Raw genomic sequence first — 27,948 nt, 5'->3', positions numbered from 1 at the left:
CATGGAAAGAGGAGCCAAGCTCCACTTCGGCTTCCTGAGAGGAGCTGCATTGGTCGTCGGAAGGATCTGGTGTCGAATGTGAGAGAGAAGTGATGTTGGACGTTAGGGTGAGGGAGTGTTATCAGCATCGGCAGTCAAAAGGAGCAGCACCAATCGCGAGAAAGGAAACGGTGCCAACAGTGGAAAGAAAAAGCTGCGCTGGCTTCTGCCTTCTGTAAGGAGGAGCAGTATTGCCTGTTGGAAGGATGAATAATGCCGGAGGAAGATAGAGAAAGAAAAGAAGGAATCATTGGTTGGCAGGCAACTTTATGCAGAGCTATCCGAATCTGTACCAAGATCATAAAGACGTACAATGCAAAAAATAGAAGTGAAAAAGAAATGTTTTGGAGGACTTGATTATTGACATTCACAATAGGTTATGTAAGTGTATCCTTCATGGCTTGTTTGGCATGATGAGGTATAATTATGGCGTGGACAGATATTGAGCCACCTAAGTCCCTCTTGATTGGAAGTAGAAAATTGCAGCCACTGGAAATTCTTTGCTAATACTTCTCCGTGAGAACATGTGCATGGTCAGCCAGTTTTTTTCTGCAGTGTTCAGGCCAGCTTATACACACCTTGACTAGTTCGTTAAGGTACCTGCTGCTTCTCACTGGCACAAGTACCGGGTAACTCTATCCATAAAGGCTTGAATAGATGGGAAGGAATCACCTAGTGTTTTTTCCTTTCCTAGGATTTAAACCTGAGACTTCATGGTTTTCAACTCATTTCATTAATCACTAGGGCACATCTTTGGGTGCAGTCAACTAGTTATTTATACTGCACTCATGCTCGCCTTATAATTGCCTAAGAGCTGATTATTCAACTTCCTGTGTTTTCTGTAACTTCTCTTCATGTCATGTACTGGTTTGCACAAAATCATTCGAGTTTGTATAAGTCTAGATTGTCATACTAAGCACTGCTATCACAGGTAGAAGTTTTGCTCGTTATACAGGTTTCACTTCCTTACGAGTATTGTTTCTACGGCCTTTCTCCAGGTAGCCAACAGGCCGATTGCATCTGATGATCTCATACTATTTCACTTTAGAAGCGCTAAAGCTTTCTTATTTAGTGTAATATTTACTTTGTTCTCAGAACTGATAGGATTTGCTTTGTAATAGAATCGACCTGCTGAGCTGATTGCTAAGTTTTTGGACGAGAAGCTTCGTGCTGGCAATAAAGGTACATCAGAGGAGGAATTGGAGGGGACATTAGATAAAGTCCTGGTTTTGTTCAGGTTTATACAGGTATGAGAACACAATAGCAGTAACCCGAGAACTTATGCAATCTATGGCTGGATAAGTCTATTTCTGTTGTTCAAGGGATAGATCAGTGTATGTTTTATTACCTGAAAGTATGCTAAGAGTTTGTATGATCTTTCATCTTTGTGCAGGGTAAGGATGTATTTGAAGCATTCTACAAGAAGGATCTTGCAAAAAGACTGTTGTTGGGTAAGAGTGCGTCAATTGATGCTGAAAAGTCCATGATTTCTAAGGTCTGTCTGTAGTGTTAACTTTCACTGTTTCTGCTTTTCTTTGGTACCATCTGCTGAATTTTACCATTATTTTTACAGTTGAAGACCGAGTGTGGCAGCCAGTTCACCAACAAATTGGAAGGAATGTTCAAGGTATATTCAGCTATGTACACACTTATTCAGCCAAATAGCAAATATATGGAACTTTTTGTTCAGCGTTTTGAGATTGGAGTTTGGAAATACTGTTGTATCAGTCATGGAATAATTTGCAAACAGGCTAAACATTTCCTGGATGGTGTTATCTACCAGCATCAGTTTCGAACTTTCTGCTCTAGCACAAAGTGGTTTCACTGAACATCAGATGAACTTGTTAGTCTTTCTATTGACAGATCATGATGGCCTTGGATGTACCTGTGTCAGCATTATCCTCTCTCTGTTTCATCTCCATAGCCCAAAACCACTTGTCCCCTGCTATTTTTCTGTGTACAATACTGCATCTAGGATATTTTGACTGATATCTAAATGGTTATAAGGAAATAAATCTATAGGCTGTAACATATATGAAAGATACCTGCACTGTCCGAAAATCTCTTCTAAGGGAGAAATTATGTTCGGATACTGGATACATATGGATTCCCGTTATTAGGCCTTACCTAATTCAGTATATATATTTATAAAATGATATGGATTACATGTAGCACATAGACCTTAGCCTCCAAGGACAAAGTACAATGATTTTTTTTTTGGGAGAAAGTTAGCGTTTTATAGACAACAATACACCAATGGTGTATTTCAGTGGTAAAGTACATCAGGAGTATACAGTAAGCAAAACCAAAAGATCTATCATTTATACCCCTCCTAAACTATTTAACAAGTGAGGAAAAACCTCCACCTCTTTGGGGAGGGCATGGTTAAACCAAAAATAAAGGGTTATAAGACAGTTCAACTTCAAACTCTGGAAAGGGATGCTCGTGTTTTCGAAGCATCTCTGCTTCCTTTCCTTCCAAATTGTCCACCAGATGCAAGCAGGGACAATCTTTCATATCTCCTTGTGACCTGATGTATTCCCTTCTCTAATCCAGCATGCTAGAAAATCTGAGGTGTGTCTTGGCATGGACCAACTGATTCCCTTGGATTCAAAAGAACTGCCACAATTTCTGTCACTCTGCAATGGATGAAGAGTTGGTTTGTTGTCTCTGTTTCCATTTCACAAAAAAAACACCTGGAGCATAACTGTCTAGTGTCTTCCCCTTTTCATTAGGTTGTCCTGAGTTAGTACTGCTTCCCTAGCTACCAACCGGGTGAAACAGGCCACCTTATGAGGTACATTAATTTTCCATATCATCTTCCAAGGCCATGGTAACAACATTTCAGCTGGCCTGTCAAAATGTCTATAAGCTGAGTTTATAGTGAACTTTCCATTGTTTGCCCTCAACCATTGTACACTGTCCGCCTTTGTGTCAAGGTTACTTGCCTGCTCCAAAGACTTGTAAAGATCTGCTAATTTTCCTATTTCCCAGTCATTCAACATTCTCCTAAAAGAAAGATTCCATCCCTGGTTGTCTTTGACTTCTGCTACTGTTGCTTCCTTCTGTTGTTCAGATTATACATCTCAGGATGCAACTGTTTCGACGAGTGTTGTCCAATCCACACATCATTCCAGAAGAATGTCTTCCTTCCATTTCCTATATCAATTTTTGAATTTCTCCATATTTTAGGCCACAAGAATTCAGTTTATACAATGGCTGGTTCTTTCTTTACAGGAGGAACAAAAAAATACAGTGTGCACAAAGCTAAATAGGTTAACTTAGTGCCACAAGAAAGACCCAATGTACTAGTCATTATTAAAAACATTCTTCCCAACCTTAAATCTGATATTTGGTCTTCCATCCTGCTCTTGCTTCAGTGAAGATCTAGCTTGCTTTGGCAAAGAAAGATCTTCAGTGAAGACAACATGTTGTCTGTCTGTAACACCCAAATTGGCCATCTGATCTGCAATGCCTTTTCCTTTCCTGAAGATGTGAAAAAAATAAAAAGAATTCTGTATGCATCAAGGACCAAATTTGAATAATGTTATGGATCTGCCATGGAATATTATTCTTCCTATAGATTATATCAACCATTAGCGTAGAGTCAGACTCAACAATAGTCTTATGGAAACCATTGTCAATACACATGCTCATTCCTTGTAAAATAGCCTTAGCTGCCACATTATTACTGCAAATACCAGAGGATGAAGCAAAGGCCATTATCATATTATGGCCTACATGATTTCTAATGATTCCACCACTACCTGCAACTCCAGTATTACCTTTACTGCATCCATCCACATTCAATTCACCCAGCCATCCCCTGGAGTAGATCATCTCACCATTACGCTTCGCACATGCCCGTAGACATATGTACTCAAACCTAGCTTTGCACCTGCTTTTCCAGATCTTCCCACAAATACATGTTGGAAGCCATTGAAGTAGAACTTTATGCACCTCGCTCATAGGCTTAATGAGCCACCACTATCACTGCTACCAAACAGAAGTTAGCAACTCTCTCTGGTATTTTTTGCAACAATTTCATCTAGAAGAGATCTAGACCCACACTTTTGAACACTTTCATCAGTGAAACTTGGTTCTTCTGAACTCTCCGCACATGGAAAGAAATTTTGGAAGGCATTGTCCTATGCCGCAGAGCTTTGCCAGGAAGTGTTTCTGTTTCATTGCCAAAGGACGTCAATTATTGCCAAGTAGTTGAGAATCTCCCATATTATCCACTGTCCAGAATGCTCAGTCTTCCCTTTGTTGATCCACCTTCACCCTTTAAATATTATTAACAACAGTAGCAGGGAAAATGGTAGTTGTAGGATTCCATCTCCCATTAACAAAAAAATGCTCACTTAAGTGCTCAGGAGGGTTGCTCTACCGGTGACCATTTTAGCTGAAGGCCCCATTCCTAATCAGAAATCCCCTTGACCAATTTTCCTGAGAATAAAAGGTTCGACTCTATCCTATATCTTCATCATCCCTCTCCAAGTATGAGATTGTCCATATCTCAAAGATTCTCAGACTATGATCCCTAGAACAGTATTTAGCATTTAATGCTTGACTGAGCAGACTTATGAGTTCTAAAAGGCCAGCTTGACTGAGCATAGACTTATGAGTTCTAAAAGGCCACCACACCTTTGCAGCAAAGGCATTACAAAAGTCTTCAAATGGTCTAAATCCAGCTTCTTCTTCAGAAGTATGAAACACATTTCAGACCACTTGATCTAATGGGATTTGTGTTTTGTCCTCCTTTTTTCCCCAACAGAAGTCAGCCAAGATCATCTCCATTTGCTTGATGACTGAAGAACCTGCAAGACCGACTTTATCAGCACAACTTCGCCACCAAAAAAGGGTAGTTTTCCATGCCATCCTTGCAGCCTAGCATCCACCTTTTCCACCATTGAACTAAATTACTCTACCTTGTTAGCCCCCACAAAAATAGACATCCCAGATACTGCATAGGAAGTCAGATCTGTTGAAACCAGTAGTCTTGTAGACCTTGTAAATGTCTCAAGAGTACACTTGGGAGGTAAAAATAAAACAATATTTCTGTTTATTCAGCAGCTGACCAGAACAAAGCTCATATGCATCGAGACTATCTATCTTCATCTTGAGAGAATTTGAGTCATCTGAGGTGAAAAGGATGGTTTCATCTGCATAGGAGAGATGAGTGATAATAGGTCCTTTCTTATCAAAGGAGTATCGGATGCCCATTAAAGAACAGATTATCCATAATCTTGACAGTGATTCAGCCCCAACACAAAAGAGATGGAGATAACTGATCTCCTTACTTGACTCCTCTTGTAGACTTGAAGAATCCATATCTGCCCCCATTGATATTGACAGAGTACTACACATCTGAAATGTTCCTCCGAACTCTTATCTATCCACAATTCACTGAAACCAAACTGTATAAAACTTGCCATAGATAATCCCACTCCATAGTGTCATTAGCCTCTCCATGTCTAATTTTACAATCACATTCCCATGTCCCTTGAATTGTCTGATTATTACGCACCATCTCTTGTGTGTGCATAATGTTTCCCATGATTGGCCTTGACTTTATGAACCCTGTCTGACACAGTGATATCAGCTTCTGCATTATTTGGACTTAAACCTCTGATTTATAAAACAAGAACAACATACTCAGGAATCCCACTAAGTGAACTCTAGGGAGGGTAGAGTGCACACAGACCTTACCACTACCTTGTGAAGGTAGAGAGGCTGTTTCTGTAACCTCTGATTTATGAGTTATGTAACAATTTTTCAACTAAAATTACTCAGACTGATTGATATGATATCACTAAATTGCTGAGAGCACCCAACTATATGTATAAGGTCTAGACATATATAGATCAAAGCCTTTGGTAATTGAGTTTCTTCAGAAAAAAGAAAACAATCAAGAATCATTGTAAAACATCATTCTTGATGATCTCCCAACAAGAGTGGTTGAACATTCCCGACATCCTATCAGGTACAGCAGCACCATGAGAACTCATAGACATCACCACTTCCTTTACTTCTCCATTATGGAATAGCATTTTACATTAGATTCTCTTCTCTTCCAACGATTCTTGGAATATAATTGGTTGGAGTTATATCCCTGTTCTGAATGCTTTAGGTTGACTTTGAAAAAATTCTACAGTTTCTCTTAACTATTTCGTCGTCACCCTCTATCCAGCTTCCATAAGTTCTCCTCATCCTCTTGAGGGACATCCTTCTCTTCCTGCTTTTAACCACAGAATGATAGAATTTTGGAGTTGGTTTCACCTTCAACAAACCACTTAATTCAGACTTTTGTTTTCAATAATTTTCATCCTCCTTGATAGCTCTGATCAACTCCGCATTAGCTTCATTAAGTGAGTCTCTATTCCTATCAGAATTGTCAGAGTTGGAGACAGCCTGCTGGTCTGCAACCTTAGTTCCAGTTCCTTAGTTTTGTCAAAAGATGTTGCCCAAACAATTTCTAGACCACTCAGACAATCTTTTGGCAGTATTTTTGAGTTTCAAATGAAATTTCCACATCGGTGGTCCACTGACTTATTTATTCCCTGCCTGCTCCACTAATTTCAGAAGTATGGTTCATCCACCCAAAATCAACAAGTTTAAAGTATTTAATTGGATGCCTAGTCTTCTTTCTTACTTCACTGAGAAATGGGAAATGGTCAGAACCCATTTTAACTAGGTGAGAAACCCTAGTAGAACCAAACTGGTTTGACCATTCTTGGTTGTACGGAATTCTGTCCAATCTCTGCCAAATTGCTTCTCAGGGATCAACCCATTGCACCATGTGAAGTGGGATCTGGTGTAACCAGAGTTCATCAAGTTACAGTCCATGATACACTATAGAGAGTCCATCCTTATAGTCATTCTGTGAGGTCTTCCACCCATTTGTTCAGTAGGATCAACAATGTTGAAATCCCCCGGAACTATCCAAGGCATCTTATGAGTGTCTGCATTATGTCCCAGATAGTCCCATGAACTCTCTTCCTGTTGCTGAGCTCTTAGCATAAACAGAAGTCATTATAAAATATAAAGCTACTCATCCAACTTACAAGGCATGAGATCTGTTGCTCATCCGAGTTGATCACTTCACAGTCCAGTCCATCCTCCCAGAAAACCCTAATCTGACTGTTGATATTAGAGAAAGCTTTGTTGTAACCAAGATTTTATTCTATATTTGTCCAGTTGACACCTTTATAGAAAGGTTCTGACATAGCCATGATTGGGAATTTCAAGCTTCTTATCATTTGTCTTAGTCTCTCCAGAGCATCCAGAGTGTTGATGCTCCTTGTATTCCAATAAAGAGACTTCAACATGGAAATTAATTGGAATGGTTGTGTCCCTGTGATGAGCTCACAGGGTGGTTGATGGATCGTCTGCCATTACTTCCTCTTTTAATCCAGTTCCTCCCATTGGGGATAGATGGTCATTGTTTACCATCTCATCTACTGCTCGTGTGGCTGTCATCATGCTTTAACTCAAAATGTCCACCATACTCAACATTAGATCATCTTAATGTAGTCCCCTTCCAAACGTAGCTTACACCTTGAAACTATTATAAATTATGTTCCTTACGAATAATCTAACACATCAAAAATATCACCCGCCTGTACTGACACTTTCTGGTTACACCAAAAGTAATTAAGGCCTAAGCAATTCATCTTACACTTCTGTAATTGGTTTGCTTGCCCTCAAACATCTTTGATTTCTTTCGTTTCCAAGCTGTCCACCATATACATGCCGGGACATTCTTCCATCTCTCTTTTTTTTATTTGCCTTGCCATCTTTATTTCATCATTTCAGGAGTCCTATATTCCTTGGCTTCACCCCTTTTGATCTTTCTGAGACCACTCCACAGTTGATCAGTCCACTTGCAATGTGAAAAGTAAAAAGATGGTTGATTCTCTCTGCTTGTTACCAAAAGCATCTTGAGCTTAGTTGGACTCTTGTCAGATTCTCATGTATCAACACAGTTTCCTTTGCCAACAGCCAAGAGAAAACATCTAGATCATCTTTTCTGTTTTGCTAATACTTCAAAGCTGTTTTGTACAGGACATTGAATTATCAAAAGAGATAAATGAATCCTTCAAGCAATCTTCCCAAGCCAGAACAAAGCTCCCAACAGGGATTGAGATGAGTGTCCACGTTCTGACAATGGGGTAAGTTGATTTTAAAGAATTTTCAGATATTTGTGATCTGTAACTTCAGGTCAGAAGTTCATTGCTGGTTGTGCTGCAGGTACTGGCCGACCTATCCCCCCATGGATGTTCGACTTCCCCACGAACTCAATGTCTATCAGGTTTGGCACCATATTGCTTATATTTAGTTCCTCTTTGACTCCATTTAATGTTTCTGTTCACTTCACATTTTGTTATGCGGGTCCCCATGCTGCAGGATATTTTCAAAGAGTTCTACTTAAGCAAGTACAGTGGTAGGCGTTTGATGTGGCAAAATTCATTGGGCCACTGCGTTCTGAAAGCTGAATATCCAAAAGGAAAAAAGGAGCTCGCAGTTTCTCTTTTCCAGGTTAGATTTTTCTAGCATAATAGTATTCCTTTGCATATTATCTAAGTTATTGGTTTTGTGACCTTTATCCTCTTGCTGCAGACTGTTGTTTTGATGCTCTTTAATGATGCGGAAAATCTTAGCTTCCAAGATATTAAGGAAGCAACTGGAATTGAGGATAAAGAGCTGAGAAGGACTCTACAGTCTCTTGCATGTGGAAAAGTTCGTGTTCTCCAGAAGGTATGTGGTCATTCCTAGGTCAAGATTTCTTTTATCGTATTACAATCTTACTTACTGATTCTTTCGGAAAAAAATATCTTACAGATTCCAAAAGGAAGAGATGTGGAGGATGATGATACCTTTGTGTTTAATGATCAATTTACTGCTCCACTATATCGTATAAAGGTAAGTCCCTTTTTTAATCATGTATAAAGGCAAGTGCTTTTTGGTGTTTTCAGATAATGCCACCACCTCAAAGACTGAAGTGTTAAGACTTAAAAAAGTGGCTTTTCCATAGGAAAGAAGAAAAGAAGTGTTCTGTTGACAAATATGAGAGGAAGATATACTGGTATTTTTGTATAAAGGGGTGTTAGGATTGACTTTTTTTAGTAGCTTATAAGCTAAAAGCTGAAGGCCATAAGTTGGTCATATCCAATTTTTAGCTTTTAGTTTATTTTTGTACTTCTTTGACCTAAATGTAGGTGCGTAAAAACACTTTTCAGACACCCCCAAAAATAATTTTAAAAATAGCTTAAAAGCTAAAATAGTTTAAATAAGCCAATCCAAAACACGTCTCAAGTGATTTGCCATTCCTAATAGACATGTCAGAGCTAACAATAAATCTGTATATACAGGTAAATGCCATCCAGATGAAGGAAACAGTTGAGGAGAACACAAGCACTACTGAGAGAGTATTTCAGGACCGGCAGTACCAGGTTTGATCATCTATTCTTATTCTCTATATTAGTATTTCAATGGGTTGCGCAGTCAAAACTACTCTAAATAGAGCAAATAAGACTTTCTGTAGCATTTTTAACAGACAAGATTTGTGCTGCCTTTAATAGATGCATCACAAATTTGTCTTTTATTTTTAACTGACATGTTACTTGGTTGAACATTCTGTTCATATCTCATCTTACTGCACTGTTTTACTGTTGATATATTCCTAATATCCTATTATATCTAAGACCAAAAATAGTCAGAAAAAAGATGAGGGCTGCTGAAACATTAACAAACTTATTTTTTGCTGTTGATTTTATTAAATCATCTCTGCCTACTTATGCAGGTTGATGCTGCTATTGTTAGGATAATGAAGACCAGAAAAGTGCTGAGTCATACCCTCTTAATAACTGAACTCTTTCAGCAGGTAATGAAACTTTCCACCTTGTTGTGTTAACTTGGTAATTGTTAATCCTTGAGCTGGGAAAGGGTCTGGTGTCTCCCACTCCCATCCTGTGGATTCAGATGCCCAAACTCTGCATGAGGTTGAGAATTGTTGAATCAAGTCTTAGGCCTAACTCACACCCCAAAATAGCTCAAAGGGAGGAGAATTGCCCAAGCCTTATAAGGAGTTTACCCATCTCATTAATCACCGATGTGGGACTTTGTCGTTCTTTAACAAGTACTATTACTCGCTTTCGAATGGTCTGGATTCAGGCAAAGGATTAAATGCTAGGTGTTGAAAGCTGAGCACAATAGGGGCTACCTGATGGGCAATAGAATGCTGAGCACTTATATCAATTAATTTGAAGTAGTAATGTTTGGCCTTAGGGGTTGAAGAATTGAACTAATAATTGGGAACCGATTTTAGTAAAGGTGATACTTGGTGAATTCTTCCCTTTGGCCAAACTTTTGGTGATAAGAGTTATGCTGTACCTGTGCCGTATCAGATAGCTGGTAATCAATTGATGAGTCGAGGTGTCACCATTGCTATTCAAAAGAAATGTACTTTAACATTTTGTCTGTTGATGAAATGTTATTCTGAGTTCTTGCAACAGAAGTAAAATATTAATGAAAGAACAAAATTGGCTAGCAACAGTGGACCTTCTGTTATGCAGGTGACAGGTGTTAAAAATCTGAGCACGAGTTTAACTAAATTTTTTCCTTGTGAGCTTAAATAAATAAGAAGCCTTATGATCAAAGTGAAACCATAAATTTGTTCAATTCCACACAGCAACCTTAACCTTTTTAAATGGAAACAGCTACTGCTTTGTTGTTGGCTTCTCAGTATAATGAATATATACTTATGCTTTTCCCGAGGCAAATGGTTATTAATGAAATGGTAATAGGTATTGTTGAGGATGAGAAAATCTACTAGATGAAGAAATGAATTAGAAAGCGTGAAGGTAGTAGTTTACCCAACTGCAAGGTAAGACAGTCTTCTAAACCAGTAAAAGGCCATGACATCCAAGTTAGAGTTCCATGAATATCTCAAGTTCGAAACCCCTTGCCAGCGAAAGCAAGGGGTTTGACATCTGGATCGACTCGTCACATCGACCTTGCCTAGTGCGGGTTACCTCTCTTATGTGGTTTGCGAGCTATTGCATAGGAGCGGGAATTTTACCCTGTGCGCACCCAAAGGGTAGCGGCTGCGGGTTTCCTTGTCATAAAAAAAATAAAAAAATAAAAAAATAATTATTCTGAATCATTGTAGGCAAGGAAGGTTGTTAATATTTATGGAAGTAGCTATTTGCCAAAATAATTTTCAGAATTTGTCTTCTACAACTCTACTTTTTTTGGTCCAAATATTTCACCTTGTCAATGGTGAGTGTGTATTTGATCCAATTCATCTTTAGCTGGATTGGTCTGCACTTTTCCTTTAGTTTGATAATGAGAAGACATTCCTACCTAATTATCAAGTTTTTTCCCTTAGTTTGATAATGAGAAGACATTCCTACCTGATTATCAAGATTTTATTGTTGTCAGTATGATTCAACCGAGTATAGTGGTAGTGAGTTTACAAAGTATGCCCTCATGAACACCTAAAATAGCAATATTATGACAGTGTTTTTCTTTTACAACAATAGTTAGTAACTTCAGTTTGCCTCTTTCATTACAACATTTGTTTCCACGTACCATGGTCAAGTCACTTGTAATAATTGATGGGTAGAGGGTAGGCTGATTTGTCCACCGAGTTAGGGATGGTGTGCCGCTGTTTCTCAGGGGTTCCTTGTTTATCAAAATAATAATAAAAAAAGAAGAAGAAACAATCCTTGCTAGAAATAGGAGCATATTTTGCTACTGTACTAGTGCTTTTGATTTTAGCTGCGTTTTCATGCGGAGAGTATTTTGATCAGTTCTGCCCTAAATAAATCCTGTGTGTTATCATTTCATTTCAAGCTATATTAGCTTTAGGGGAGTTGTTCTATGTTATACTAATTCAACTTTTTTTTTTTTAATTGTTGTTGGAGCAGCTTAAATTCCCAATAAAACCAGCTGATCTGAAGAAAAGGATTGAAAGCCTCATAGATAGGGAGTACCTGGAACGGGACAAAAACAATCCTCAAATATACAACTACCTTGCTTAGAATGTTCCCAGACATCTATATTTTTTTTTTCCATGTAAATGACTCGGGAGACTTCCTTGTCAGCTTCTGTACAGTTGACTTTGTAACCATTAATTTTGTTGTCATATACATTGTAGAGTTTATATTTAAGTTTATCTCGTGTGTCTACTTTTTAGTTTTTTTTTTCTTCTTTTGTCTACTTTTTTTTTTCTTGAACTATATGAGCAAGTTCCTCTTCATTTTGTTTTCACTTCATCTCGAGTAATAACTTTACTGTCGATATCACGTGCTTTAACGCCCGTTTGGAAAGATATCTTAATAATTGGATGGATTAATTATGTGAGTGATTCCATTTAAAAATAATTACTTATTTTATATATACTTTTTTAGTATTATCATTTATTACAATTTTTAAATTTTTTCCTTTTCTTTATCTTGCTCTTTCTTTGTTTCTCCTTTTCTCTTTCTTTCTGTTGTACTTCCTTCCTTGGTTTTTTTTGTCCCTCTTTCTTCTCTTCCTATTGCTCTTTTCCTTCTTTTTTTTCCATAGAATAATCAATTATTTTAGATTGTATAAAAAATATATCACTAGTTAATTAGAAAAGTAATATAATTGGTACACATGAAGAGGTATAAAAAATTGCAAAATGAATTAAATTTTTATTAAGAATGTATTGCAAGCATTTAAAGTTGAAATATTAGAAGAGAAACATGATTGTAATAAATGAAGAGACATAAGAAACTGTAAAATAAATTAAACTTGAATTAAAAATGTATTACAAAAATATTAAAGTTGAATTATTAGAAGAGAATTAAATATGAATGTAAAGTGTAGAAATAAAAGAACATTATTTGATCTGCATGTAAACTGAATGAAATTTGTATCAATAATGAATTAAACAAGTAACTAATAGTAGCAAATCAATCAATTAATTGCAAAATGAATTGAACTTGTATGTAAAAGTATATTACACAAATATTAAAGTTAAGGTAGAAGAAAAATTTAAGCATGAATAAAAAATGAACCAAATGAAATATTAGACAGTGATTTGTAGAGTGAATTAAATTTGTATCAATTATGAAATAAAACAAGTATCTAATAGGAACAAACAAATAAATAAAAAACTGCAAAATGAATTAAATTTGTATTAAAATTGTATTACATTGTATTAAATTTAAATAAGAAGAGAATAAAAAATGAATAGAAAATGTAACTAATGACTAACAAGACAATGATCCGTAGAGTAAATTAAAGTTGTATCAATAGTGAATTAAACAAGTATCCAATAGTAACAAATAATTAAAAAAACTATGAAAAAATTTAATTTACATTAAAATTGTATCACATAGAATTTAAAGTTGAATTAGAAGAGAGAATAAGAATGAATGGAAAACGTAACTAATGAAAGACATCACAATGATCTATGAACTGATAATTATATCAATAATGAATTAAACATGTATCCAATAGTAACAAATAAATCAAAAACCTATGAAATGAATTAAATTTACATTAAAATTGTATTACACAGGATTTAAAGTTGAATTAGAAGAGAGAATTAAGAATGAATGAAAAATGTAACTAACGAAAGACATGACAATGATCTATGAAAATAATAAGTTATATCAATAATGAATTAAACAAGTATCCAATAGCAACAAATAAATCAAAAAACTGCAAAATGAGTTAAATTTGGATTAAAATTGTATTATCTATGGAAAAATGCACAAATATTCCCTCAACCTATGCCTGAAATCCCAAAGACACATTTATACTATAGTAAGGTCCTATTATCCCCCTGAACGTATTTTATAAGTAATTTCTCTATCCCTTTATGGCCTACATGACACTAGTATGAAAGAAAAAATCAACTAACATTGGGCCCACAAGATAGTGCCACGCAGGCCAAAAAGGGATTGACAATTATTAATAAAATAAGTTCATGGGGATAATAGGACCTTAGTATAGTATAAGTGTGTCTCTGAGATTTCGCGCATAGGTTGAGGGGGTACTTGTGCATTATCCCTTATCTAATTCAACTTTAATACAGTTGGAAGACAATTTTAATGCTATATTTAATTCATTTCAGTCTAATATTTCTCCAAATATTAGTTATAAACTGAACCAACCACTCTTAAAATTGAGCTATGAACTCCAAACAACATTTTCAATTATTTGTAGGAATTACCTATTCAAACTTATCACAAATTCGTAAAATTCAAATAATGAATTCAAATTTTGAAACTTTATAATGACCATCAATGGTGAACTCTTACTTCTGTAATTTTAAAGATTTGAAATTTCTGCTTAAAATGTGATATTATACAAATCTGTAGTCTTTTTATTTTATTTTCATCTTATTTTTGGATAAATATAGTGACATGGACAAAAACTGATTTGAGGAATCTAGTTATTTAGCTGAAAAGTTTAAATAAAAGAACAAGAATTTTTTTAATAAAAAGAAGAGGAGAAAACTAAATAAGGCCAGAGTCTTAAAAAAAGAAAAAGACAAAGAAGCAGAAGAGTAAAAAGAAAGAAAGAAAGGTTGAAGAAGTAGAAGAATAAAACGAAGAAGAGGAAAAAGGGTTGAGAAAGAGGCGAAGACTGCACAATTTTTTAATTATAAAAAACCGATTATAGTTAGTTAAAAAAATTATGTTGCCATAAATGATAAATATTTTTATAATATAGAATATTATATGATTTACCCCAATTGAATTTGGTGTAATTATACTATATGACATGTTTGGTTGATCGTATAATTAGTTGGTCAACAGGTGATCGCGTACAATTAATTAGGTGTAAATACAAACCGATTCTCAGGGAAGGATTGTGAATTGTTATATAATTATATGGTGTAATTACAAGACGACTATTTTTAATTTGCTCGTAAATAATAATTGCATTGAGCTTGCAAATAATTTTTTACTAATAACCATATATTAAAAATAATGAAAATATTGGTGTGTAGAAAAATCCTAGTAATATTCCAACATGAATTGATTATCTGTCATTATCACACAACTCAAGAACTTTTAATGAATGAAATTATTCACGAAATAATAAATCATTGCTTCATTAATCAACAATAAAATCTAAAAGGATAATAAAGAAGAAAATAAGAATATATATACAAAGACATTTCGTAATAAAAAGAAACATTTAAGTTGTATATATTATACAATTGTGATATGTCCTAGGAGAAAATTCAAAAATTTGTTAACATACTCAAAATAGAAATTAGGCTTGAACGTCAGACTAGTGCCGGCAAAATGAGCCCATATTTTAGTGACCCGTCCAAACCGCTCATATTTTAATGGGTTGGGTGAGTGATTTTTCACATGAATAAAATATGGGTATCGACCCATATTTTACCCATAAAAATATGGGTAAAGTATGGATTTGCCAAATGAGTCAAACTTATAACTTTTATTCACTCAAAATTCATGTTATCACTACAAATAGTGTAACTTCTCTTCCTTTTTTATGTTATTTTATAGAACTTACTATTCTTCACTCTAATTGAAAAGGTGAAGTCTTTTACTCTCCAAAAATATAAAATTTAAATGTATATTTCTTTTGTTAATTATAATCAAATTTTATTTATTTAATTACTTTTATATTTGATAATCAATAATAGTGTAAAATACACAAATCATGTATTAGTATTGGTATTGCTAAGTGCATTAAGTATCTTTTAGTCCTAAAATGCAAATTTCATTTACTTTGAAATTAAAAATATTTTCATATTTGTTATTACATAAATTTAATTTATATTGAAAAGTTATAGGATTCTTTTTACTTTTATGATACAATAAAACTAAATGGAGCATGTTTAACATTTTAATCTAAAAAAACACTAAAATATCTTCTTCATATTGAATTCTTAAGTAAAATACTATTTAGTCATGAAAATATGGGTAAACTAGTATTTACTCGATCCATTTATTATCCAACCCATTTTTACCCATATCAAATATAGGTGAGTTGAATGATTATCCATCTTATGTTTACTAATTTTCAATCCGCCCACGTTTGACCAAACCCCTCCATTTATCACCTCTAGTGAAGATAATTATATCTTTTGAACTTGCATAATGAATTTCTTCAATTGATAAGTGAGAAATTTCATATCTATGTAAAATAGATAGTATGTAAGCTTATATAGTAGTTTTAAGTTATAAAATTTAATAGAGAATATCAAAACATGAATTGTTGGAACTTAGTACAATAATTATTTTATTCACAATGAATATATATACTATATGTGTATATGATAAAATAACACGTACTCAAAAACAACAATTAATATCGTAGACATAAATTGTTGAGTGTTAAAAAACATACCAAGATGTGTAAAAATATAATGAAATAGAAAGGAAAAAATCGAGTCCACTGATTACACAATTTCCCCCTGAGAAAACTATTCCCCTCTAATACCACAAACTTTAAAAATTACATCATCTCAGGATGGAATAATTTTATTCACTAACTTATTGATACAAAACTAGTGGTTTCAGTAAGTCACTCAACAGAAACAAAATACACGAATATTTAATTTTTTGAAAATATAAGAAGATCAGATTTTTATTCTTTTAAAATGAGAGGAAATCCCTCTATTTTGCAGACAACAAAGGGTACTGTAAACAAATGTTTATTGTGCCTTATCAGAAAGGTTACAACTATTTAAAAAAAGTTGCAACCCTTCAAAAAGTTCACAACCTTTTATTAAAGTCACAGCTTTTCATAAAGTCGCAACTCCTTATTAAAGTCACAAATTTTCATAAAACTTACAACTTTTGATAAAAGTTTCAACTCTTCATTAAAGTCACATATTTTTATGAAAGAGGAATGCTAGATTTGAAAATAAAAAAAATTTTAAAGATATTTTTCGCTTGTGATAGCGTCATGTAGGCAGACATAGGGTTTTCTTTTATATAAATTTATGATTTTTTCTTTTACTTATATTTCTGTTTTTCATTTTAATTATTTTTTGTTATAATCATTGCTATTTTTATTATTCTAAAAATATCTTGATTTTTTTTCTCAACCATCTTTTGATTAAATGTAATTTTCGTATTATCTATTTTTTTATTAGCTTAATTTTGTTGGTATTTAATTTTTAAATTAAAGGAATCAATTGTCGAGTAATGTTAGACTTATTTTTTTGTTTTCTTTTAAATTATATGTATGTATGTTATTATGTTGAACTTTCATGTAAGAGGATTATATTAATTTTGGTGAAAATATGAAAAATGTCGAAGACGTCCACATGTTTATGGAAAAGATCTATAGTTTAATCTCTCTCTCTCTCTCTCAATAAAAATTTGTCCCAAGAATCTACTTCATAACCAAATCGACGACATTAGTCGGGGTCGCCTAATTCGTTCGGTGAATTGCTCTTTGTTCCCTAGCTCTCTTTGTGATGCTCTAGGCTTCAGGTGTTCGAACCTCAGTTGGTGATCTCAATTGAATCAACCGTTCACATTCGGCTATGGAATGCCACCTTGGTTCAATGTTAGAGCATTGAATTTTTGCCTTGCACATTCACTTTGGGCAATGTATTTTAGAACTGCCTTTCTAATTCGGCGTATCGCCTTTTCTAATGGACTTCACCGACCTTCTTTGGTAAACGAATGTGCAATGCACTAATAGATTGGGCGAAGTTTAGCTCAATGTGATCTGCTCTTCATGTTAGCCGATCAATAATGTTCAATTTTGCACTTCTTTCACATTTTTGGTCCATTCCTTGTCCTATTGCCTTCATTGCTGCAAATCATCAAACATTTGACTAGAAAAGGACAACGTTAAGCATTGATGTTACCAATTATTAAACTAAATGGATCTTAAATGAGTGCAAAAATGTCACTCATCAACACCCCCAACTTACACTTTTGCATGTCCTCAAGTAAATCAAGAACATATTAAGCTCAATGAAGGTGTCTATAACAATACTCAAAACGAGTTAACATGCAAATGCTACGACAAGGCTACTCTCAATAGTATGTTACCCTAAATCATGATTTTAAAAAAAAACTTCAATTGATTACTAGATAGTCTCAACACAAGATCAAACTCACTTTGTCTCATTATCTAATTTAAAAACATGTTTCAACAAATGCATTCAATTGCCCTCACATCAAGAAAGATTTTATGCTCTCACAAAGCAAATCAACAGAACTAATAGGAATCAATGTAGCTCTCACTCTACAAAGAGATACACATGAAAGAATTTTTCATAGTTTCCCCATATTTTCCAATCATCACACAACCTAACATTGTTCAGGAAAGCGTTAAGCGGAAAAAAATGATAAGGCCACGCTTCACGCTTTAAGCAAAGTGCTCGCTTCATTGAAGTGAAGCGTATATTAAAACAAAAGAGACCAAAATAAATAAAACAATATATATAAACAAAATTTCAAATTAGAAACCAAAAATTAAACATCCCAAATCCTCCATATAACATAACAAAAGCAAAATCAAAGTTATATGCATGGTTAAACATCTATTTTTTTAATTCTTCAATTCTTCTACTACAAGATTATTAAAATCTTTCATCCCCCCATTATCATTATAATGTTCATCATCTTCTTCAAGTCCATCACTATCTCTTTAAACTTCATCCACTAGGAATAGACTTTTAGGTACTTCTTTTTCCTTCCTATGTGAGCTTGAAGTTTTTCCTTTTAAATCATAATGGTTCTGCTCAACCCACTTGCCTTCCCAACAACACCCTAAGTGAAGTCCGATTCTCCCTAAAAAAATTCTTCATCTTCTGCATTCTCAACTCCAGTTAGCCAATCATAGACATCGTCAATAATTGTCCAAACGAATCAGATCAATCACATTGCGAGCATTGTAACGACGCCTCAATGTTCTATTTTATTTTATGAACACTAGGTCATTAAGGCGCTTCGGAGTTAGTCTATTCTTTTTCTTGGTATGACGCTGCAAATAAATTAGGGCAGGTAATTTGCACTAAAGTAGTGAAATTAGGTAATAATCTAGGACACATCAGTTTGCTGATTCCACCAATCAAACTATTCCTAAATTAGCTACTTTTTTTTTTAAAAAATGTTAATTGTATTTCACAATAAATTTAGTAAGAGATAAGATAATTAAGATAAGTTAATTATCTTAATAGGATAAATCTTTTCTATATCTTACATGTTCAAACATACTCTAATTTCTTTCACACCCCGATGAGATACAAGTTAGACTTAGAACTTTGATGGCAAACTTTTGTAATTCTAGAGTTTTTGAGCCATACAACCTCCACCATTCGATGATTAGATTAGAACAACTTAAAATTTAGAAAGTCTAATGAAATAATTTTTAGGCTAAAGCTAGAATGAAACATAAAAACACTCATTTACCCGATTGACTTCTTCGTTCTTTGTCTAATAGCTGTTTGTAATCCAAAAAGTCCATCAACACTCTTATAAGTGCTAATCTCATATGTAATGGAATCTTGGATGTCTTCATCGAAAACCAACTTAGAAACACATTAATGGAATCCCTTCCACACTTCTCTAGTCAGTAAATTATTTTCTACATTATCATAAAAAAGTGATGGGTTCAAAATATTTCAGCTGTATGCAAATGTTGATGAAGTTGAGTATTTCACCTTTTATCAATTATCTCAAAAACTTTTGCATATTTGTTCTCATCAGTAAATTCTTTTTGAATAGCTCCCTTAGCCCTATCCATTGCTTCATAAATGTACTGGGGTGGTGGTGATTTTTGCTCCCCATCCACCAAACGAAGCACCTTAACTAAGGGACCATCAACGTTGAGAGCATGCACAATATGATTCCAAAAGGTATAAGAAATCATTATGCGTGCAACTTTTTTTCATGCCACTTCTTTAGAAAATTTACTAGTTTTTCATTCTTCTGAAATGAACAAGCTTCTTAAATTGGCCCTTTTGTGTATGCATGCTATGCAAGTTCAAAAAAGCAGTAGCAAATCTAGTCTTGCTAGGTTTCACCAATTTTTTTTGTGAATCTCCTCATCATATTCAATAATTAAGGTCTTTGAACAATGTAGGAATGTACCCTAACTATCTTAGTGAAAATACTTGTGAAGGGTTTTTCCTTGAAAATGTCCCCAAAGATCAAACTTATGCAATGGGCTTCACATAGAGTTCAATATATGTGAGGGAACACTCGTTTCAACATATCACCCGCTTTAACATTTTCAGCTGCATTATCTGTAACAACTAGAACAACATTTTCTGCTCCAATCTTCTCTATAGTGTTTAGAAATAAGGAGAACATTTTTATTGAATCAGTAGACGAGTCACTCACATCAATGGATTCAAGAAATAAGTTTTCTTTTGGAGAATTCATCAACACATTTATGATCATTTTCCCGTTCTTGCTGTCCACTTATCCATCATAATGAAACATCCAAACTTGTTCCATTCTACTCTATATTATTCTACAATTCTTTTGTTATTTTTCCACTTTTTTGTCTAGACAACTGGCATTAATTTTGTGATAACTGGGATGTTTTATTCCTGGACTACAGTGCCCTATGACCTCAATGAAGGCTCCAAAAGTGTCGGTATAATTGACGCAATTGAAGGAGAGACGTACATCGTATACCCATCGTGAAAAGGCTGCAACTGCGCGTTCCCTTAAAAATTCCCTTGGCACTGCAAACTTCTTTTACCATTTTCCCTACATCATCTCCTAGCTTTTGTGGAAATAACAATCTAAAGTACCTTTCTACCGTTTGATTCGCAACATGAAGAGATTGTTGCATTCATTGCTCGTTTTTGTGACTTTGTGTGAATTGATAAATAACAGCTTCACCTTCCTCCATTTCTTCGTCGTCATCATCATCATGATTCGTCACATCTGGTTGATGTAAGATTTGATGTTTTAGATCCTTTTTTCCCTTAACACATCTTCTAATTTCTTCCCTCACAACATCCGAGCATTTTGAACACCGTACAACATTCTTAAAATTACCCATCAGAGGCTCCTTGTGATGAAAGATTTCATCTTTAGATTGCTTGTTACAAAACACACATTCAACTGTAGATCGATCGGTCTCCCTATCCTTTTTTTCCATATTTCGAGGTTGGATCAGTCATTATTCTTTATTTTTTTTATGTTTGAATAAAAATCAAATATTATTTTCTAATCACTGTAGCAATGTGTAATAATCAGATTCACTATTAAGGAAAAACTCAGCAAGAAGTCCAGTTAAAAATATATCTTTGTAGTAACAAATTATATTGTTAATAAATAAATCTACAATATAATCCTTTAATAGATGATTCACTTTTGATATAGAGTAGAAATAAAGAAGAAGTGCAGCAAAACAAAGCAGGACAAAAAAGAAGAAGAAAAAGGAGGAGTCTAAGTTAGCCAGAAAACAGAGCAAAAAAGAGAGTGTAAAAAAGAATATAAAATCCTAGGTCCATGGAAAAACAGAAGAAAAAAAGATGTAGAAGAAGAAAGAAAAAAGAAGAAGAAGAAAAAAGAGAAATTACCTATGGAAGAATGCGTGAAAACCTTAAAGGAGTAGTAAAACTAAACTAGTCTCTTGAAATAAAAGGACTCAGCTCTTTTTTTTTCACGTTTGATTGATCTTTTAAGACCTAAAAAAATTAAGCGCTGCTTTATGGTATTCTGCCAACTTCATCGCTTCATCCTTTTAAGCGGTTGCTTCTTTTCAGCCTCATCGCTTCTAATCTGTGAAGCGTAAAAAGCTCACATCGCTCCGCTTCATCGCTTTAAGTGATGAAGCGCTCTCTTTCCTGAACACTGCAACCTAGTTCATGCAAAATGTCAAGGGTCTTTTAGGCTTTCAATGCCGCTGAGGGTTAAGGAATAGTCAATTTTGATTTGTGATTTACCTTTTCAAAGAATTGTTGCAATCATCATCACCTTTTTTCAAGTTTTTTTTCTTAATATTCATTTGAGAACTCAAATCTAGATTACTTTTTACTCAAATTATTTGGAATTCCCCTTTATTTCATTCAATTTTATTTTTTTATTTTCATTTTCCATCAAATTGATGACAACTACACTCACATTTTTTTGAGGAGGGGTTCCTTTGTGTTATAAAGCTTTCAGATTTTGGTATTCACAATAGGCTTTATATAAAATTTGGCTCCCTCATTGAATTTTCCCCTAAGATCATGGTATTTCTAATAGAATAAGAGTTGTTGATATGTAACCCATACACCACACACAAGTTTAAAATTGATAATATAATGAAAAACAATAAATGAAATAACACATCAATGTCCTTGACCTCATAGCATGAGCACTTACCAATACAATGTGCTAGTAAAATAATCCAAGCTAGCCATGAGAGGCGGAAGGAGCGCCGAACCTTATATTATCACACAATATAGAAACAATTATTCATTAGTACACTGAATTTACTAAGTATGGGTAAATGCATAAAAACATAGGCATGATAACATGAAGAGCTTAAACATGATTTGCAAGACCAAGTAAAACATAGGTAGAGGCTTTAAAGAATCCATGAGTCAAAATCAAGGTCAATGCATAGTTAAAACACAAGGAAAGCTTTCATAAGACCTTTGATGAAAACATACTTCATGTGTGGTATATTTATTATTAATTGGTAACAAAACCATGCGATTTATAACATGGATTTCGACATGATTCTCACACCAAAAAGGAAAAACTGCTTGCCAAGGGAGAATTCTATCAAATTTATTTATAATTTTTGTTGTGAATCCATTAGCTAGGTCATTTAAGATAATCCTACGGGCCACGTAGTTTGGAAGAGGTGATTGCAACTAAATACCAAACCTCTACTAGTTGTAGGCCTCAATTCCAAAGTCTTCTTGGTGCTAAATAAATTCCAATGGGAAATAAGTAATTGTTTTGGTATCAAAATATTTTGAAAGGAACATTTTATACAACCTATCCAATCATAAATTCATATAAGAGTAAGAGTAGTTCTTTTCGAATCCCCATTTCATAAAATTTCATATTAGACACTTACTTTTTTCAATCATCTAAATCATAATATAATTTATATGTGGGAAAACCTTTTATAAATCATTGATAAATATGTCAAAAGCATCTATAATTCCTAAATCATTCTTTTGATAAGACATGCATAGTTTTGATAACTGATTAAAATTGATGCCTTCATTAGCATTGTTCATAATTCAAGTTCATACAATGGGCATATGCATGTGTCCATATGAAATAAATTGAAACTCGTGTAATTGAATCAAATCATACATAATAAAATTTTAAATAAACAATTGAATCATAATAAATAGGACTCATGGAGTTTTGCATAAAACTTAATGGAATTGGATAAAGTCAATTTAGGAGATTGAGATTATTTTGTATCCCAATGGATGAAAGGAATCAATTGGTGAATTCCCAGGTACCTTGGGTAATCAAAGACCTATCAATGGAGATAAGAACATTGGATCTTGATGAAACCCTAACCTTCACCTTGAGAGCTTTTGACAAAATTTTGAGAAGAAGACTTTAGAGATTTTGGAAGAGTTTAGGGGAATGAGAGAAATAAGGCTTAATTCAATAAGAAGTTGAGTACAAACAATTATAGGGTAGTTATAAAGCCAAAACGACTTAGTATAAGAGTTAATTTGGTAGGAAAATACCAAAACATTGTTACTCAAAAACTATTGCATAGGGTCTATAGTTTTGAGCTACGGGCCATGCGAGTAAACCATAAAACCTGTTACTAGGGTTTAAAATCCATTTAACTTCAAAAAAATCATGCTATAGGTTGTGATCCATTCTACGGCCTGTAGACCTCTTCCACAAAACCTAACTGTAGTTCCAAAATTTCACTAAAACTATATCCCTTCTACGAAACTGTCTTATATGACTCGTCCTATTCTCTCATTGGTCAAACATCAAAGATTTGACATTTAAAAACTCAAACCTAGTCCTAAGAATTCCTTCCTATGGCCCTTAAAACATTTTATGTTCCTTAGGTAAGACTCGTAGACCTTTACATCCGTGCTAAAACCAAACTGTTCCTTTCCAAATCAACTTCTCATTTTTGAGGTGTTACAACAATGAAGTAAATAATGATCCACTCCCACTTCAACATAGAAATTCACCACCAGGACTCAAGTGCTTGACCTTCACCTACTAAAAACAAAGTCAATGGGCCACATAGTTAGCTAGACCCCAATTTATACCGATCCAGTAGTAATGTTTCCTCAAATCTATGCCTCTATGTTGTGGCTGGGTGAATAAAATTCCTGGAAATGTGGTCCTCCTAAAGTACCACTAATATGGTCACTAAATCTCAAAACACCATCGAATATGAAGTTCCCTCTCCAACATGACCACTGATAATTCGATCACAGATGGTTATAAAAACTTATCCTTAAACTACCGACTATGAATCTGCGAGCGGGTGTAACAACCCGAAAATTACTATGTGAAGTAAGGCCTAAACGTACCTAGAATGCCTAGATTAGACCGGGTTCACACGACTTGATGCGCGTGGAACCAGACCTCAGAATTCATGTACTATCCAAGACAACCAACTTGGTGAGTTAGTTGAGCTAGGCAAGGTGAGAACCAACCATGTAGAGCACCCGAATTGAAGAGATTCACCCGTATGAGTTTACCGGACTTAAAAAGGGCAATCTTAGGTTTGGAGGGCCTAGGGGTAAAATGGTCTTTTCCAAACTAAGGGCAGTATTGTAATTACCCTAATTAATTAATTAATTAATTTAAAGAGGAGCGGCAATTCGGGTAGGGTTGGCCAAAATTTACCTTTTTTCGCAAGTTAGGCTTCACCCGGGTTCGAGCCTTGGTGGAAGCGACATTTAGGTGGATTAAATTGATGATTATAATCTGATTTTTTAGGGGCTTGGTGGTCATTTTGCTTACCCTTTGAAAAAAATTAGATTCTTAAACAATTAAGAGAAGTCCTAATTTGACTAAGTCTTCACCTAATCTCCTAATCATATGCTAACTCATTATCACGTCTCCCTCTACTCTCACCTTATTTACACACTCAACTTTCTATAAAACAAAAGAACAGAAAAAAATAAAACGAAGTTCATCCACATTCAAGAACTTGATCGGTCAAACACAAAAGCAAAATAAGGTTAAAAATGAAAAGTAAAAATGAAGTTCTCGACGGATTGTGCTTGTGATTTCGGTGGTGAGACATTGGTTGAGTGCAGATTTTTGCAGCACATAAGAACATCTTTCAACGACTTTAGGTATGGGTTTTCTTCCCTCCTGGTCCCTTTCCCAATAGACCCCTATGGTTTAGACCGTTCACAATCAAAAACTTAGGTTGTCCCCGTTGCATGCCCATGTCATTAGATCCTTTGAAAGATTCAAGTATGCATTGATATGACTTTTGGTAGATGATTTTAGGGCTGGTTGTGATTACGTGTTTGAAAGTGTATTCGGAATTATGTAGAAATGAAAGAGGTGTTCCGAAACTGTGAAGTTTGTTAACTAGTTTGTGCATGTGTGTGTCGTGAATTAGCCATTGTTGATGCTTGATTTCGACATGTTAAAATTTTATGAATTATGTGTGTGTGTGAATATGTTAATAAAGTGATGTTCATATAACTTCAAAGTTTCTGAATTAAATGACATTTCTTGACTGAAAGTAACCTTGAAGATGCACATAAAGATCTCCCTAAAAACTACTTGAAATGTCTTAATGTTTAACGTGAAAGAAGGTGAGAAAATGGACTGCAAAAAGGTGATAAAATTTTCGAAAGTGACAGTGAGAACTCACCTAAAGGTGAACTAGATGCTACACGAAAAATGTCCTAAATCTAACATTTAAAAGTTGAGAAAATGGACTGCAAAAAGGGTGACCAAATTTCCAGCATTCTGGAAATTTGTTTTAGCTAAGCTTAGTGTTAAAGATTTTAGTTTTATTTTTTTTAAAAAATGCATTAGGTTAGTGGGTATTGAATCCAAGACCTCACCATGTAGAAGTTATAAAAAAAATTAAATAATAAAATGAGGTGAGGGAGATTCGAAATAGGGTAAAGCTCAAGTGAAAAGTTAGGAGAAAAAAATGAAAGAAAATGAAGTGAGGTGTGTGGTGTTCAAACCCACAACCTCTTGGATGGGTGAAGTAGAGAGGAGAAAAATGACATAAAGAAATAATAAAACGAGGTATGTGGGAATCGAACCCACAACCTCTTGGCCGAATGAGAAATTAAAGAGAAAATGCAAATAAAAAAAAGTAAGGTGAGGCTATGGGGGTTTGATACCACACCCTCTTAGTCTAAATGAAGGAATCAAGTAAAGAGAGAAAAAGAAAAAAATGTGGGCATGGGGATTCGATCTTGGGTCCCCAAGGCCAAAATGTTTAAGACAAAAATCAAGAAAATAAAGAAAGGAAGTGTAGATGTGGGGAATGGATCTCGGGTTCCCTAGCTAAAAATATTATAACAACAAAAATCATAAAGAAAGCTTACTAAGCGTTATACAAGGGATTTGAAATAGGGTTCCCTTGCCCAATATCTTATTGACACGTAAGTCTTACGTGATTAAATAATAATGCATGCTGCCTATAGGAATTAAAATTGAGACCTCACATACTTACAAGATGCATAAGTCTTGTACCACATAATCTTGGGTAAGTATGAGTCACTTAGAAAAATTATGAATGAAGCCTCATGGCTTGTACGTATGGATCCATAAGTCTAGCATACGTTTAAAAGTAATCGAACCTGAGATGTATGTGATAAAATGATGTGAACCTAGGAGGGTTAAGTAAGAGTGTGAAACATACTAAAAGGCCAAGTGTATTGGCATATGATGAAACAAACATTCACGCAATGGGAGTGTAGATTGATGTATAGTCAAATCTCAAGCATACTCCAAAATAAAGTGTTAAGAATGAATTCATAGTTAATATGTAAAGAAAAAGTGACTCTATGACTATAGGCTAGTGCGAGTGAGACAAACTGCATCTACGCCCAAAAATCAATGTCACTAAATAAAATTTCTAAGAGAGTATATTTATGCTAAAAGATGAATAAGCAAAGAAAGAGTGACTACGTGAGGATAGGCTAGTACAAGTGAGACAATCTGTATCTACGCCTAGAATCAATGTCCCTCAATGTAAATTCCAAGAGAGCATATGTATGTTATACGATGAGAAAATATTGAATGTTGAGTAAAGTTAAAATGAAAAGATGTTAAGAAAGAACAGGGTGGCACCACAATATGAGGCTAGTGCAAGTGAGACAAGATGTACCTACGCCAAGATAATGTCACCAAAAGTACTCACCTAAGAGAGTGTTATATATTAAGAGACAAGTCTAAATCACACTCTACATGTAAGTGTAAGGACAATTCAAACTTAATACGAAATGATGAGATGAGAAATCATCTAATGATCTATGATGCCCTCATGCTAGAAGCCAACTTCTATGATGTAAGAGATGAATGTAATGAAACTTTATACTGAGTACCGATAGGCTAGCTATGAGTTGAGATTCCTTCTTTTGAGAATGTAGAGGTTCACGTAATTCTCATGATATGAGACTATTTGTCCAGACGGGTATGAGTCTCCCTAAATCTCCTAGTCTTTGAACTATCCTACCAACATAGGAACTAGCCAGTGGTTTCAACCTAAGCGAGCTAGGTATGTTCTTGGTTTCACCTTGGCCAGTGACTCCACCTCTTTTTAGTGTGGGGAAGACAAAAGATTTCATAATACTCACACCGATTTGGCAAGTCCACTGACTTGAATTTCCATAACTCATATCGTTAGGAGAGAACTCTTCTTAATCATGCGTGTCCTTGGTGTGTGCTTGAATATACCCATACTTAGTACAAATGTGTACTAATCCCATACAACTCTTTACTTTTACGTGCAGGCACAGGTCTACGCTAGAAT

The 27,948-nt window shown here is 34.6% G+C and overlaps 1 protein-coding gene across 1 annotated transcript in view; it reads left to right on the top strand.

Moving 5' to 3' along the window:
- Nucleotides 1–12,240, top strand: part of CUL4 (cullin 4) — a 30,698-nt gene extending 18,458 nt beyond the window's left edge. The window contains 11 exon segments of the mRNA NM_001247427.3: nucleotides 1,161–1,286; nucleotides 1,433–1,534; nucleotides 1,613–1,666; nucleotides 8,107–8,213; nucleotides 8,293–8,353; nucleotides 8,449–8,580; nucleotides 8,662–8,799; nucleotides 8,884–8,964; nucleotides 9,414–9,494; nucleotides 9,845–9,925; nucleotides 11,973–12,240. Of these exon segments, the coding sequence (NP_001234356.2) occupies nucleotides 1,161–1,286; nucleotides 1,433–1,534; nucleotides 1,613–1,666; nucleotides 8,107–8,213; nucleotides 8,293–8,353; nucleotides 8,449–8,580; nucleotides 8,662–8,799; nucleotides 8,884–8,964; nucleotides 9,414–9,494; nucleotides 9,845–9,925; nucleotides 11,973–12,086 (1,077 nt within the window). The 3' untranslated portion in view covers nucleotides 12,087–12,240.
- The last annotated feature ends 15,708 nt before the right edge of the window (nucleotides 12,241–27,948 follow it).

The sequence above is a fragment of the Solanum lycopersicum genome, chromosome 2 (genome assembly GCF_036512215.1).
Source record: "Solanum lycopersicum chromosome 2, SLM_r2.1".
Lineage (NCBI taxonomy): Eukaryota > Viridiplantae > Streptophyta > Magnoliopsida > Solanales > Solanaceae > Solanum > Solanum lycopersicum.
This window is presented reverse-complemented; position numbering and strand designations above follow the sequence as displayed.